This window comes from Pongo abelii, chromosome 3 (genome assembly GCF_028885655.2).
Source record: "Pongo abelii isolate AG06213 chromosome 3, NHGRI_mPonAbe1-v2.0_pri, whole genome shotgun sequence".
NCBI lineage: Eukaryota > Metazoa > Chordata > Mammalia > Primates > Hominidae > Pongo > Pongo abelii.
Window position 1 is genome coordinate 55,565,116 of NC_071988.2, and position 17,385 is coordinate 55,582,500.

Genomic DNA, 17,385 nt, shown 5'->3' on the forward strand with positions numbered 1-17,385 from the left:
TTCTGATCCTTCCCTGTTACCTTGTTAAATGTAACATCAAATGTGTTCTCTAAGAGTTAAGGTCAATATAGGAGACAGCAAGTCAAGGAAAACCATAACAGGAAAACTGTTATGTTCTACCTTTTGGGAGATTCAGTCTTTCCTTCTCTCCATCATTCCATTAGTTTTTCCTTTGATTGTTTTTTAACTTTAAATTAAAAAAAAAAAAAGAGATAGGGTTTTGCTCTTTCTCTTAGGCTGGCATGCAGTGGCATGACACTGCAACAACAACCTCCTGGGCTCAAGCAATCTTCCAACCTCAGCCTCCCTAGTAGTTGGGACTACAGGTATGCACCACCACACCTGGCTAATTTTTTTATTTTTTGTACAGACATGGTCTCACTATGTTACCAAGGATGGTCTTGAACTCCTGGGCTCAAGCCATCCTCCCGCCTTAGCCTTCCAATGTGCTGGTATTATAGGTGTGAGCCACTTTGGCCAACTTCAGACAACTTTCGGTTTCTATGAAGTTTCTGTTACTGAGCATTGAACACATTTCAAACTTCTTTAAAAACTACGCCCAGTAAAGATTTGCCAAAGAAATTTGAATGCATATTTGAAGGCTTCCAAAAAGCAAATGGTTAGTGTGTAGCGATTTAGTGTGTACTGAACATAAAAGTGTGTAGTGAACATAAAAGCAAATTTTACACCCACTTTCCCTAATAAAAAGTTTCATATACTGGCTTTCTCCAAGTAATTTTGAAACAAGTTTATAAGAAACATCATGAAGTTTGAGAACCAATCATAGGTAAAGAAAGACTGTTCTTTTATAATACTGAGAAAGTTGTTTTTTTGATTTGTCAGTATGCCACCAAGTGCCTTATTATAGATCATACTGAAAGCAACCAAAGGCCAAACAATCAATCAGTCACATCAGGATCATTTTGAATTCTGAAATTTCTCTGGAAGAATCTGAATTAAAATGAGAAACTGGATAGAATGCAAATTTCAATTAAAGAGATTTTAATCTTTTATATTTTTGAAAGTAAGCCTTAATAACTCCTTACATCTCTAGAGTATAGAAAAATTACTTTGGAAATTTAAAGAAACAAAGTAGTATGATGGACAGATAAGTCAAATGGCTGTTAAGAGCCAGTGAGTTCTAATTGTATAATCATCGACTATTTCACTTATTCTGTCTTAGGCTCTTCACCTATAAAAAGAACTAAAAGATGGTTTAGATTGTTTTATAATTAAAATCCATTGTTACTATCTAGAGACGGTATGTCAAGACTCATATAATGAGGTTCAGCCAATATTTGTTGAGTGAAATAAAAGAACATGGCCCAAAGACCACCTGGAGACATTTACGGACATGGTTAACTACTTAAGAAGAGGAAGAGGCTTGTTATATATGGCGAGAGCTGGGCCTGGAGGGAAATCAACTAGTACCAAAAGCTAACACCAGTGGAAGGAAAGTAAGAAAATAAAAGACATATGATTTGTGAAATTGTCAGTACCAGCATATCAACTCCAAAAGGGCTGAAGAACAGGAAATTTCAGTGACAAAATAATCCAGTGAGCTGAGCGTAGATTCAGAAATTTTGCCTGATGCTACAGTGAGCCATTATTGGTGCCACTGCACTGCAGCCTGGGCCACAGAGTGAGATCCTATCTCAAAAAAATAAAAGTAAATAAATAACTAAACAAGAAAATTTGTCTGATGGATTTTAGCTATCACCTGGGGTTAAAGAAAGCAACTCCATAAAAGAGAACTGGTTTAAGAGCTAAATCGTATGACAGATGCCTTTGTAATTAGCTCTGTGTGGTTCAGAGTGGGACATAAAATCCAGCAGTGATCTGAAATAAAAAATGAAGAATTAAGGCAAAGGTTTTGTCTGTGAAATTATACAAATAGTCAAGGGAGGTAGAGAATACTATAACTCTAAGATGCCTGGAGCTCCCCAAATCCTAGGATAAATTAGGTGGATTACATAATTCTGAGCTCCAATGCCTGATAGCACTGATTATCAGAAGACATTACAAATGAGTGAGATGCAATAGGTGTATTAATTTGAATGGCTATGATAGACTGAGCATTTCTAACATGGCCATCATGGTACAAAGCTTTTTGAATATATTTCATTTTAATTTTTCACAGAAACTCTGTCAATTGACTATCATCTCCATTTTCTAGGTGAAGCCATTCACTCAGAGCAGTAAAGTAACTTGATAAGAACACAGCTAGTAACTGGCAAAACTAGAACACAAATTCATCTCTGATTCTAAAGCTCTTACTCTTAACCACTAAGTTACATTCTCTGGTGCTTGAGGGAAATCGGTAAGGCAAAGACAGGGAAAATGTGGCCAGACCTAAAAAAGATGTAAATTATAATTAGATCATGTCTTTGTCCTAGAGATATACTAAGAAACAGCCACTTCTTTTTTCTCCAAATCACTTACTATTCTATCCTGTATTTGTTTCTGTTTTAGCCAAGGTAGAAAAGCAATTAGCCATAGAGAGAAGAAAGCATATATTTATAATATATAGTATGAAGAACCAAATAGTATAGAGTTCCTTTCCCACTCTTTGATCCTATCTTGTTATAATTACTTGGATGATGATAGAATGATGAGAAAACCATATGTTTCTGGAAGTTAGGAACCAGTCATGTTTGTATCATGAGGGTGTGGGCATTTGGACTTCATACAATGTTTGCAATATAATTAAGTTTTCATGAAATGTTGGTAAAATTAAATACATACAAAGCAGACCTATAAGTCAATAAATATGCACTTAATTCAAGTTTTACAAGTCAATTTTTATAAAAAATTTCTGTCTGTTTGAAGTTATGAGAAAATATAAATGGAAAACTCACTACATTTATTCATCCTATTAATCTAACACATATATTCATAAGCAACTCTTTATTTACCCATTCACTATTTTTGCTGCCTTATATAAATCGTAGATGATTGTAATATAGTAAAAATAAAATTTACTAAATGCTAATTGGACCTGAGTTTGCCTTGGGTTTAATATATTCATAAATGAATTTAAAATGGCTTTTATCTGTAATGGTATACTTTACATCCCACCCTTCCCTAGTCCATGACAGAGAACATATATGTTTACATTTTAAAAATAATGTATTAGAAATATACAATAATCTTTATTTAGAAAGCAAAACTATTAGAGGCTAGTGGCTCCTTCCTCCATCTTCTATGTATACCACTCCAACCTTTGTTTCAATTGTCATATATCCCCTTCCCAACACTGACTCTCTTGACTTCCTCTTATAAGGACATTTGTAATTAGATTGGAACCACTCAGCTAATCCAGAATAACCTCCCATCTCAATATACTTAATTTAAACACAACTGAGAAATCTCTTTTGACAGTTGAGGTGACATATTCATTCTGAGAATTAGAATATGGACTTCTTTGGGGTAACTTTATTGAGCCTATCGTATAATAAGTATTTATTTGACTTTGGATTTTATTAAAGTGTTTTAAAAAAAATTGGGCAATTAAAAATTTTATGGTATTAACGGGAATTATGATCTCCTACCATTTGATACATTTTTTCCAAAATATAAAAAAAAGTATTAACATACATATTCCTTTACTAATTACTAATTTTAATGAGGTATCATGTTAAATTTAAACATAAAAAAGAATGTAATTCTGTCGTTTGTGACAATATGGATGAACCTGGAGGACATTATGTTAAGTGAAATAAGCCAGAGACAGAATGATATCTCATGATCTCATTCACATGTGGAATCTAAAAATGTTGATTTCATAGAGGTAAGAGTAGAACAGTGACTACCAGAGGCTGGAAGATGGGGAGGAGGGAGGAATGAGGAGAGATGTGTCAACAAGTAAAAAGTTACAGTTAGATGGGAAAGATAAGCTTTGTTGTTCTATTGCACAGTAGGGTGACTATAGTTGACAATAACACGTTGTATATTTCAGAATAGATGGAAGAGAGTATTTTGAAGGTTCTTACTATAAAGAAATTAATTTCCGAAGTGCTGTATATGCTAATTCCCTGATTTGATCATTACACAATGTATAGGTGTATAAAAATGCCACACTGTATCCTATAAATGTGTACAATTATGTGTCAATTTAAAACAAATCTTTTTAATAAATAAGTATTTGAATGATGAAGTGCTTTCTACACCAATTATTTAAATTTTTTAGTTTCATAAGATGCATGATTGGAGTAGAGGAAAATCAACAATGCTAATTTATAGCATTTTAATCAATTTTACATTTATTTAGAACAGTTTTATCTGGAAATTTACTTCATAGATCTCACACAACATGTTTTCTGTAAGCTCTTTTCAGCAACAAATACTCTGGGATGAAAACTTTACCTTTGTATGTCTTTTACTATTCTTCTTGTATGCGGTATATTTTTAAAACAAGATATTTTAATCTCACATGTTTATACTGTTCAATTTCAATAACTTATACAAATTTCTTTGAATTAAATTTAAGTGCATAAGTTTCTATATTTTACTATTTTGAATAAAGCTAAATGAGCATGGTTGAGCTAACCCCTTCAATCTTTTATGTCTATAATAAAGTTTTACTTCCTAAACCAAATATTTTCCTAACTCTGTCAATCCAATTAACTTTTAATGCTCTCAATTCATCTTGATTCCTTACTAATTAGTATCCAAGTGTACATTTACATATTATTAATCTAAGTCTATATGAATATAAGTCTATAATCTAATATGTCTATATGAATCTTATCTAGATGTTTATACCATCTGATATTTGTTTGTCTCATATTTGATATAAGTTTACCTTCATATTACTGTAGTATAATGTAATATTTTCTAAAATATATATTAGAAAGAGAAGGTCAGTTTATTCAATTTTCTTCTGTGAACATATTTTTATTCTCAACAGATCCTAGAAACTCAAAAAAAACTGATTTTTCATTATCAGTAGTGGTGACAGTGCTAATTGCTGGTTAGTAGCTCTCCAAGTCTGTCTACCTCATCTAACTGGACTTTGGCCACACTGTCTTTCAACCACTTATGAGAACAGGCCAACCTCTTCCCTACCTCAAGATCCGTGGAGCTGTTCTCTCTGCCTTGAAAGTTCTTCCCCAGACTCTTGGCCTATCTCATTCTCATTCTTCAGGTCTCAAATATCCTCTTCAGATATTTCATCACACCCTCTGTAAGCCAGCCCCTTCATTGTTCTTTATCATAGAATCATATTGATTTTCTTCTCTTTCATCATGAACTTTTGATTTTTTTTATCATTAACTTTGATATTTACATGTATCGGTTCATGTGTTATTTGCCTTACCCGTGGGACTAACGTCTTCACTGGCATTTAGCACAGTTATTGGACCATAGTAGGCAACAATAAACTTGTTTGATAGAATTACTGCTGCTGTAAGAACTTATTACTATCTTTTGAGAATTAAAAGAAAAAAATGGGCCAGGTGCAGTGGCCCATGCCTGTAATCCCAAAACTTTGGGAGGCTGAGGTGGGTGGATCTCTTGAGCCTAGGAGTTTGAGACTAACCTGGGCAACATAGTGAGACCCCTGCCTCTACTAAAAATTAAAAAAAATTATCCAGGTGTGGTGATGCACGACTGTAGTCCCAGCTACTTGGGAGGGAGGCTGAGGGGGAGAATTACTTGAGCCCAAGAGGTGGAGGTTGCAGGGAGCTGTCATTGTGCCACTGTACTCCAGCATGGGTGAAAGAGCAAGATCCTGTTTCAAAAAAAAAGTGCTAACAATTAAGAGTGCTTTTACATCTATTAGAATGAAACTCTAGAGCAACAGTTGCAAATTTAAATACCTTTCAGAAGCCAGGAAATACTTAAAATTATTCAGGTGAACCTTTAGAATACAATACAATGAATTACTGAAAAATACAACAAACAGAAAAGCACAGAATCCACCCAAAGTGGGCAGAACCAAATCATCGCTAGCCTGTTGTTGCCCAAAGGAATGCAAGGTCTGTGTTGCTCCAGACTTTTAGGTGTTTCGGAGGCCTAGGAAATCCCTCGGCAGGCTGAGTCTGGCCCACAACTACTACCCTACAGTCTTTGCTCTAAAGTCTTTACGGGGATCTCATCCTTCCCGGTCACACATAAGCTCTTTGCCAGCCCATTCTTCTTCCTTCGCAACAATACTCCACTACTGGATTTCATGAAGTCTTGATGTCCCAGCCTAGATCATTACAGGAATTAGATTAGCGGGAACACAGAGTCCTGATGAGACTGTCTAGGAGTTCTTGATCTCTCGATCACTGACTTACTTTTTCAGAGGCCTGGCCTTTCACCTTTTTTCTCCTTTGTTTCTGGAACTAATACTTTGTATTTGGCCAATAAAAACCTCTGCTTTATTTAATTTAAACTAGCCAAAGTTGGTTTTCACAGATTTTCAAACAAACATTTTTTAATAATATACCAATTAATGACATTCAGAAATGGCTCACTACCTTCTCCATGTTGTACATTGTAATTGGTACTAGATTCCAGAGAAATCATAGCATACAGGGAAGTCCAAGATTTCTGCCTTGCCCATCTATGGGTTTATTTTCCACACCTCTTGCATTTTATATTTCATGCAAATACCAAATGGTTTTGGTTTCACATTCTCCATGCAATTTATTACCCAGCTTGTCCTCTCTGCTAAAAATGATTCCCCTTCTTCTCTCAGGAAAGTCTATTCATATTTTAAGACTCAGCTCTAGCAGGGCACGGTGGCTCACTCCTGTAGTCTCAGCACTTTGGGAGGCAAAGGTGAGAGAATCCTTAGAGTCTAGGGGTTCGAGACCAGCCTGGTCAAAGTGAGAGCAGCAGGAGGCAGCCAAATGCCTAGGCAGATGGTGGGGGGGTCCCCAGTGAAACCCCACCTCCAAGCCAAAGACAGTTTAAAGTCTGAAAGCCAAGCTACAAGTTAAATCCTTGGACTGGATTGAGAACTTGTCTTCCTCTTTGGTGTGCTTTCCTCTGATTGATCCCCACCCTTCACCTATTTTATATATATAGCTACCCTTTCCTAATTGTTTTTCTACACTGTCATGCCCACCTTTGAGTGGTGTCTTCACTTTAACCTTTTTTGTACACTCACAAACCAATCAGCATGCACTCCCCATTGCGGGTTCATAACAGACCCCAGACCTAGACACACGGGGCACTTTCCCATCTTCAGGTACGGGAACCACTCCTGTATCCCCTCATTGCTGAGAGCTTTCCTTTTGCTTAATAAATTTTACTCTACTCACTCTCCAGTGTCCGTGTGGCTAATGCTTCCTGGTTGTGAGACAAGAACTTGAACCTAGCTGAGCTAAAGAGCAGAAAGACCACAACAACAAGCAAAATGTCATTTCTACAAAAAATACAAAAATTAGTTGGGTGTGGTGGCATGTGCCTACAGTCCTAGCTACTCCAGAGGCTGAGGTTGGAGGATTGCTTAAGCCAGGGAGGTCCAGGCTGCAGTGAGCTGTGAATGTGCCATAGCACTTCAGCCTGGGTGACAGAGCAAGACCCTGTCTCAAAAAAAAAAAAAAAAAAAATACAGCTCTCTAAGGGTCACTTTCTCTAGAAGAGCATCCATGAAGACCTCGATCCCCACCACCACCACCCTAGTCAAATATCAGCCACTTTGGATCAGTGTGCCTTCTCTGTATGTTTCTAATGTGAAATGCTTAATTGCTTAAGCTAACATTGTAAATTTAGGGACTCTAAGCGCCACTTGACTGAACTCCTTGAAGGAGGACAGAATCTTTATCTTGGTTTTTGACCCCTAATATTTTATTATAGTGCCTGGTATGCAGTAGGTACTCAATAGATGGTGAATGAAAGGAAGATAAAAGAAGGAGGTCTCACAAGCAAGTAATATAATCTAGTTGAGAATAACTTCCATGCACATGTGAAGCAGTTCAACAAAGGTAGGAGGGAGTTTATGATTAGAACCTGTAAGAAAGTATACTTGCTGGGCACAGTGGCTCATGCCTGTAATCTCAGCACTTTGGGAGGCCTAGGCGGGAAGATTGCTTAAGACAGGAAGATTGCTTGGAGACCAGCCTGGGAAACATAGTGAGACCCTGGGTCTACCAAAAAAAAAAAAAAAAAAAAATTTAAAGAAAGAAAGTAACTCCAGCTATGCTTCCTATTTTCTAAACAGAATGATGATAGCAACATATATGAATATGCAATATTTTTGGCATCTAAGCAGGGTTTAAATTAATTATTAATTAACCATTGGTTCATTTCCCAGAGCTTTATGAATCATCTGTTATATAAAAGATTCTGTGAAGGAGAGAGAAATTATTTGGAGGGAAAGAAACTGTAGTAAGGGAGAGAAAGAATGGGAGAGAAGAAAAAAACATTTTGTTGCTCTTGTTATAAATATAATTCTAAAAAAATTATATAGCTGATACAGAGAGAGTAACATTTAAACAAGGGACAATACTTGCTATATTATACAAAGGCATACATAATAATAATAATATGAAAAAAGGTGGTTGCTGGTATCATTCTTGAGGATTGCAATCACCAAGCAATTTGGAGAAACTAAAATTTATATAATGTATATTTTTAAAAATGGATCTTTCTTTTGAATTAATAAGGTCTTATTTGCAGACAAGAGTTTTTGTGTTTATCTTTCTAGCAATGAATGCAGTACTTTTGGAGAAGCCATTTGACTAAATTTTCTTTCTTCTTCCAGTCCTTCAGTACATATTTATTGAATGTCTACTGTATATATGAAACAGAAAAAGGCACTGGAAAGAAATTAAAATATACCTTGGACATTTTTGTGATCTTTCTAAAATTAAAAATATCAGTTAATTTCAGCACAATGAGTTAAAAAATATGTAATTATTTATTTACATAATAGTAACCAAATGTGTACACATTTAAATATGCACTCATTTGGACATTAGTTGCAAAAATGTATTTAATCATTTATAATTAAATATTTAGATTGTTTTAAATGCTAAATGTGTAATACATTTTTCTTTTAGTAAAAATGATGAAACAGTTATATAATTATTTATAAATATCAATTTTCCAATAATGCTCATTTTTCTTGCCTGTTCATAAGGACAATCATGCACACAACTATTCAAATGGCTAACGTGACTAGTGAGAAAGTCTTAAGTGCTATAACAAGGTTGTTTTAATCAAACATTCATTTCTAGTCACTTTCCAAACTGAGTACTTCCCCCCGCAATTTTCTAAGAAAATTCACCATGAAACAAGATTGCTAGAATAAGTAATATAGGCTTTATTGTTCTGAAAAAAAAGAAACAAAGAATTGAAGAGAAAAGCTGGATTGTGAGAGAAGACAAACACCTTTTGAGTGTAATGTGCGTGAAATTGTATGGCTCCGAAGAAAGACAATTTGTCAGCAGGATACAAAGTAAAGATTCTTTGCTCAGAAATACTCTGAGTAAGTGGTTAGTTGTTTTATTGTCTTCTCTCTAATACAAGTCATCTCTGTAACCCTGCTGAACGAAGGCAGCGCTAGATGATAAAATTTCAATCTCAAATCAGGTCAGAAGGGAAGGAGGTAGGGTGAGAAGAAGAAGAAAGGTGGAAGAACAAAAACGTGGCTTTGGTAAATGTGAGGTTTAACCTCTTGAATATTTGGGTCATCTCCTAGGGAGAAAATATCCACTAAGGAAGAATATCAAACCTCCTAAGAAAATGCAAAGGCTACAAAAGTCATACTGGAACTGAGGTGTGCGAGGAACAGAGAAAAGTATTGATTCATCTGTTCCAAATTTTGTCAGGAAAAGTGTGCCTGTGAACCCAAACAAGAAAAAACAGAACAGAAGTAAGAAGGTAGGACTTAGAAAAGATTAAATATAACTTCAGTGATTTGGAAAAATAAGTACAAAACAATCAAAGAAGGTGGTCTGAGTAAACAGTTTAAAAACTAACTCTTCTTATTTTCTTTCTCATTGGCATCTTTAAAAGTCATACCATTTGATTGATTCAAGCTAAGATTCCTCTAAAGTTGTCATTGTTCAATTATGTACCTATTTAGTGACTCCTAAAATTCCGTGCAAGAATTATTGCAAGCTTTTCTCAGATACTTTACTTCTCTTATGTGATACAATGAACTTTATTGACTCTGTCTATATTACCTTTAATATGCTTCATTATTATTATGTTTTCCTATAAATTTCGTTTTTCTACCTTTTGTCCATGAAAAAGTCTCACCTTAAAAATGAATATTGCCATGGAAACACACACACACACACACACACACATGAGTATGTATAAATTAAAAAAAAAGTTTCTTCTGCATATCAATATTAAGAATGAAACATTCGTAAATAGTAAATATATTACTACAAACACTAAAGTTTGTGGTCATAAATCCGAAATGGAAATGGATATTACTAAACTGTATAACAAACAGAACCTAACATTGTTTGTTCAGTTGTTTAATTCCAATATTAATATTAAATCCTAAGTGTGAAATTTCCCTCACACTAATGAAATAGGGATCTTTTATCAAGAATCATAAAATATCATTAAGCACAAGGATTTTCTCTAATACAGGTAATTAAAAAATATTTTACTTAGGAGTCTCATTCTAAAGTGCAAGTAGTATTTTCATGGTTAGTTTATGAAGTAACAAACTAGTTACTTCATAAAGGTTTGGGAAAATAAAAGTTTGCAATGATTCAGCTGCTTTAAGAAAAAGGACAAAGACGTCTTTAAAATAAATAGGTAAAGGACTAAGAAAAATGACTTGGGCCCTTGAAACACTTTCTTTCACCACATGCCATTAACGTACTGATGAAAATTATGAGTTAAAAATATTATATAAGATTAAATAGCTCATGAAAATATAAATGAAAAACAATTATGGAGAGAAATACAGCTAGGTTCTTAAGAACAGGTATTAGAAAGAGACCCAAATCTAATCTTTGCCATTCTCTAGCTAGTCTACATTTCACATGGGACATTTCACTTTATCTACTGAACTTCAGTTTCCTCTTCAGAAAAATGGTGATACACATAACAAGGAGGATCTTATAAAAATTAAATAACCTATGAATGTAAACACTATCCATGTAGAAAATGGCATGTGGTTAAGTGTCAATAACTATAACTACTTTAAATAAGTAAATCTTTTCACCATTAAAGTCATTAATTTATGCTTAAGAAAAGAAAAATAGCTGAGTGTTGTTATAAATCAGAATTTACTAATAGATCAGGGAAGGTCTATAAGGTGAGATTCAGGAAAAGGACCTAGCTTTTTGTTAAGTAATCAGACTGTATTCTAAATCCAATGATATGGTTTGCATGTGTGTCACCTCCAAATCTCATGTTGAAATGTGACCTCCGGTGTTGGAGATGGGCCAAGCAGGATATGTGTGTGTCATGGGGCAGATCCCTCATAAATGGCTTGAAGGCCTCCCCGTGGTAATGAATTCATATGAGAACTGGTTATTAAATAGAGTCTAAGAGCTCCCTTTATTGCCATATGATGTACCTGCTCCCCCTTCACCTTATACCATGAGTAAAATCTCCCTGAGGCCTCACCAGAAGCCGAGTAGATGCTGGTGCTATGCTTGTACAGCCTGCAGAATCGTGAGCCAAATAAACCTCTCTTCTTTCTAAATTACCCAGTCTGAGGTATTCCTTTATAGCAACACAAAACAGACTAACAAAAGCACCCATGCTCTCTGATCTCTGATTGTCTTTCTCCTAAACCAATCTACCTTTCAAATGAGTCACTATCGTTTATTTTACAATTATACTTTCTTTTGGATTATTTTCTTTTCAAATCATGTTAAGTTTATTAAATGAATTCCAATTCTGCATTGTACTTTTAACTGAAACATACTCCAGATAATTTAAACAGACACAATCAGGCTACATCATATAAATTAAACCAATGTATAAACTGGCAAGTGAGTATACCTGAGTGTATAATTCTTATTTAATAAAATTATTAGATAAATATTTTGATATAATATTTCTAAGGCAGGCAGTAAACTTCCAGGATTATCAGAACTCTCTAAATATAGGACATTAAGGAACCGAATTGTCAATCTCCGAAAATTTATGAGAGAAAGGAAATCTGTGGTAAACTATAATCCTTTTATGTAAAAGTGTATGAGCAAGTTCTTATTTATATTAAAGTGATTTAAGCAGATGATATTTCAGAATGAGTTTGGCAGAGGATTTTGAAGTGGCTATCCTCAAAGATATTTTAAAGTAATACAGGAAATTGAAGAGACAGTTGTGAAATTCTTTAATTAAAAAAAAAAGATAAAATCTACAATCTGAAATTTTACTTCAGCTTTTATATTTCAAAATATGAACACAAAAATATGAATGTAAGTTTCCTAAAACTGTCTTTAAAATCAAGGTATAACTTATTGTGTTTTTAAATAAAATGCCTTGACAAAACAGGAGTCTTTATATTTCACAAAGGTCTTATTACACAACCCAACTATAATTGTCTCAATTCCAAGATGGTTTACAAATTTTATTTCCTTAAAATATCACTAGTGAACAATAATCGTCAGTAGGGGCTTTATCTTTTCATAGAAGGGCCTATAGGGATAACAATATAAGAAGCGTAACCTAAATGAGATATCAATAAATCCTGTACTCTGAGGCTTTTTCATAACAATGAAGATCAGCTCATAAAACTTCACAAGATAAACTTTCTCTAATCATTCATTCTATAAATGAAGCTGAATGAAATTTTCTCTGAATTATTTTCACTATTATTTTAAAATTTCAATTCATCTCTTATTGGCCAAATTTCTATTACTGAAGTATTTATACTTCCAGCTCATGAGTAATGTCCTGCTTCTTTAATAAGTGTGAATGAGGCAAGCCTAGAACTATCTTTACAAAAGTAAATTTGCTGATCCCCAGATACTTTGCTTCTTATGAAACATCAAAGGAAGTTGAAACCTAGGATTTGTTTATGATCCCAGGTGTCTTCTATCTCTGGGATAAGCTGAATATCTATTATGAGGATAAACAATTTCCTGAGTGATTTTCACTAAGAATCTCATAAATAATTAATGAGTTAGATACAAAAATTGTTTTGAGATGGTGATTCTTATTTTGAGTGGGAAAGCCAGGAAATGGTTTCATTTTAGATTTTTTGATTCTTCATTATTCCTGAAGAAAAGATATGTTGTTGGCATATACCATATCTGATAAAAACACTGCAAAGACATACTTCTTGAAGCTGTAAAACATATAGTCTGAAGAGTACTTCAAGTTCTTTTAATCTTTATTTTTTCTTTCTGGTCTACTTCTGGATGAATATATTTCTAATTCTCAAAATGTTGACAGCAGATGAAGCTTAGATATAATTCTTCTATCAAATTCAAAATGCATCGATTGCTATACATTACATATAAGATTGTATTGTTCATTTTCACCTCTTATCTGCTTGGACCTGCAGAATTGGTATAACACTCCCCCAACCTTTTTCTAAATGTTTTATATTCTTGCATTAATTAAGAAAAGCGTGTTAGAACAGGTATTCATATAGAGAAATAGTCACAAGTAAACGCCGTAGGATAGGGTAGGCAATATCTAATTCTTCTGATGGCAGGGAGGGTCTATGCTTCTCAAAAATTAATATTAGCCAATTTTTTCATTTAATTTATGTGATTTATGTTTTCATAGAGAATGTTTGTCAATGCATGCAAAACACAGTTTAATATCTTTTCTCTTTCCAAGAAAAGTATAGGAATATACATACTGTAAGGGACACATTCATACTGCACTTCAAGGTATTTATAGGTTCCTGGACACGGGTCTGGAAAAACATCAGGACCTGCCACCACTGCACACTGGGTTCTGTTATTGCATCTGAAGTCAAAAGAAAGGAAAAGAAGTAGTAAGCTTATGCAAAGTTAAATTATTATCAACATCAACACTAATTTTATTTTAGTTCCTGTTGTAAAGATTTGAATAAGGTTTTGCTTAATTTGGGGCTTTAGGCCTATTAAAATATCTGTATTACATTTTTTAGAAACTAGACATTAAAATCAATCTACTCAGCTTGCTCATATTAGCTAACTTAATATTTGGTTGAATACAACATAATTTCTAGTTAGAAGTTAAATATTGCTGAAGCAACACTAATTGGTCCACAGGATATTGCCAATGTGAACACAAGTAGGAAAGACTATTTGATAGGAAAGACTCACTCCAGAACAAAAAAAAAGTATTTTAGAAAATATAACCACAGAGTTTATTAGGCAGTTGTAAAATAAATTCACTGACTATGATGACACTCATTTTAAAGGTATGAAAAGTGGTATTGAAAAGCTTTATCTGAGCCTAACAAATTAGTAAAAAGTTAATATTTAAATGTCAAAATGGATATTTGAATTTATTTTGTAAAAATTAATATAATATTACTACGTATTAAAACCATTTTAGGAATTAACTGTCATGTTCCTTTTGTTCAGCCAAATAATGATACGATCCTTATGGATTACTTATCACAAAGGTCAATATCTTATAAAATAATGACTTTAAATTTATAAAAAGAATAATGACATACCACTATTAAAACATAAATATAAGATGGAACTGGAGGTTATCATGTTCAGTGAAGTAAGACAGGTACAGAAAGACAAACTTTGCATGTTGTTATTTATGGGAGCCATTAAACCCATGGAGCTATAGGGTAGAAAGATGGTTACCAGAGGCTGGGTGGGGAGTGAGGGTTAGGGAGGGGAGGAAGTGAGGATGGTTCCTGGGTACAAGAATGGTTAGAAAGAATGAATAAGACCTAGTATCTGATAGCACAATTGGGTGACTACAGTCAAACGTAATTTAATTGTGCATTTAAAAATAAAAGAGTATAAATGGATTGTTTGTAGCACAAAGGATAAATGCTTGAGGTGATGAATATCCCATTTACCCTGATGTGATTATTACACATCGCATGCCTTTTTCAAAATATCTCATGTTCCCATAAATATACACATCGACTATGTTCCCACAAAAATAAATAAATAAACAAATAAATAAATAAATAAATAAATAAAACTTTCTAAGCCACAGAAAAAGAAAAAAAACCATGAATACAAACTTGGGCACTTTTGTGGCAATTAGGCTAAACAAATCTGAATTGATTAATTCATGGGGAAAAACAAACATGTTGAAATTAATTATAATTCTGAAAAAGATACCCATATTCACAGTGGACTAATTACTGTGAATTTCACTCAGAAACATTCTAAATTCAAAAATTTATCCTTAAGTATATTTTCTATAAAAAGCTAATGGTCTTTCCTACCCATAATATTGGCACTAAGTCTATAACATGAGATACTCTAATTGTCCCCTGTGTTTTATGTTCTTATTTATTCATTTCAGAAATATAATACCTCAGGGCTAGATTCTTCTGTTAATTCCTTAAGGAGACATTCTGTTCTCTGATGTGACCTCAGAATACTTGCAAGGATACTGGCAACACGAAGAGCATCTAGAGCAGAACTCACTTTGATTTAGTGTAAAAATACGTTGTGTTTACCTGAGGCTACCATTTGTCAGGCTTAATGAGGATTTTATTTAGTCCCTAAATTTGATTCATTAATGAATGTCTTAAGCTGAAAAATATATTCTGTGTTATCAGTGAAAGATGAATAAAAGCTAATACTCCATACTCACCAGACAATTTAGCATAACAGCTAATCCTGAAGGTTAACAAGATGTAAGGTTTTTCTATGTCAGAGGCTGATGATCAGACAAATGTATAATAACATTAAGGTAAATGTGGCTGTCCTCACACATGCACCACAAACATGTTATCTTGATGTTTTGGTGTACTCACACCTTCTTAAAATAGTAGATCTTTCGTATTACAAAGAAATTATTTGAAGAAGCTCTTCAAGTCAAGTGACATGTTTTTAGCAATTAAAACAATACAATTTTCACATTACACCTTGAATATACAACCTCATAAATCCAGCTCAGGCTTTTAATACAATAGGCAGGGATAAGAACTCATAAAGTTATTTTTGTATTTGTTATAGAAAAATTAGCAATTATCAGGAACACATTCAAAGTAGACATAACGGAAAAGTGGCACTATAAAATTTAATATAACGTAAATATTCTGTAAATGTAATATTAATTCTGATGTGTGACTATACATATCTCCTTTTCTTCCTATCTTGGTCTACAGTCATTTTATTCCCTATTATTAACCTTTTTAATTACCATAGCTCTAATTTTAAAAAATGTATTTAGAAGCAATATCTACTCTTGTAATTTTCAGATATAAACAGGCAACTGTAAATATTTTATTTAAACAATCAATGTACGATATAAACAGATCAGCTTACTACTCATTTCTGACCACAGCATAATAGTTAAAATTTACAATTATGGAAGAATATGTTGCACAGAAAGTTGTGTTGAATTAATAGGGATTTCAAATGGTTATGTTTATATAGCGTAGATTAGAAAACATAACCTGGAGTCTATACACATCTATCTATCTATCTATGTATCTATCTAAAAATGCATCGACAAATTTACATATTATATATTATCAAGTTGTAAATTACTAATTATTTATCTATATGTAAGAAAATTATAAAAGCAACGATCTGTTGTAAATATTAGTTACCATTGTGAGTTCCAAATAGCTTATTTAATATTAACCGAAGATGAGTCAAGAAAGCCTTCTAATTAATGACATAGTGTCTGTTCAGTGGTATATAAAACAAAAAATGTTATGCCTATAATATATTTATAGTCATTAGCATCATAGTTCTATATAAAACAGCAGTAATTTATAACATTCACCTTTCAAAATAATTTATGATTCTATTACTATGTTTATATCAAAAGTTCATTATAAATTATGATTATTAAAAAATAAAAGGGAAAAGGTAGATTCAATCTCTGGAATACTATTTTTATATAGGATACATTATAATATTGATTGTTTAAAAACTAGCTATATTTTGAAAACAGGGGTTTAAAGGTTCTGTCCTTTACTTCGCTTTCTTTTTTTAAATGACTTCAGTTACTGTGAGTTAAAATGAAATTAAGATATAATTAAAGAGTTGTAAACAATTTAGTCCACAAAGACTCCTTTTATAGTTATTTCAAAATTTTTAAAAGTAAATTCATTCCAAAATACTATAGATGAAAAAAGTGAGATAAAGTAATCTAATGTTCTCAAATGCTTTAGTTTCATTGTTTATTTTTAATGTAAACATAAATTAAAAACATGCTTTTCGGTATCCCTCTTACCTAATATTTTGATATATCTTTACAATGTAAAATGATTACCACAATAAAGCTAATTAACATATCCATCATCTTACACTTATCTTTTACTGTGTTGTAAAAGCATATAATACAGTATTGTTAACTGTGGTTACCAGG

At 33.1% G+C, this 17,385-nt stretch overlaps 1 protein-coding gene across 50 annotated transcripts in view; it reads right to left on the bottom strand.

The window, feature by feature from the left end:
* The window catches only part of ADGRL3 (adhesion G protein-coupled receptor L3), an 858,853-nt gene that overhangs the window by 365,948 nt on the left and 475,520 nt on the right, over positions 1-17,385 (bottom strand). For 49 of the 50 annotated variants that reach the window (XM_063723430.1, XM_063723427.1, XM_063723423.1 and 46 more), the window contains one exon: positions 13,730-13,839. The exons of the other annotated variant lie outside the window; for it this stretch is intronic. In XM_063723430.1, the coding sequence (XP_063579500.1) occupies positions 13,730-13,839 (110 nt within the window). The remainder of the gene's footprint in view (positions 1-13,729; positions 13,840-17,385) is intronic. 50 annotated transcript variants of the gene reach the window in all.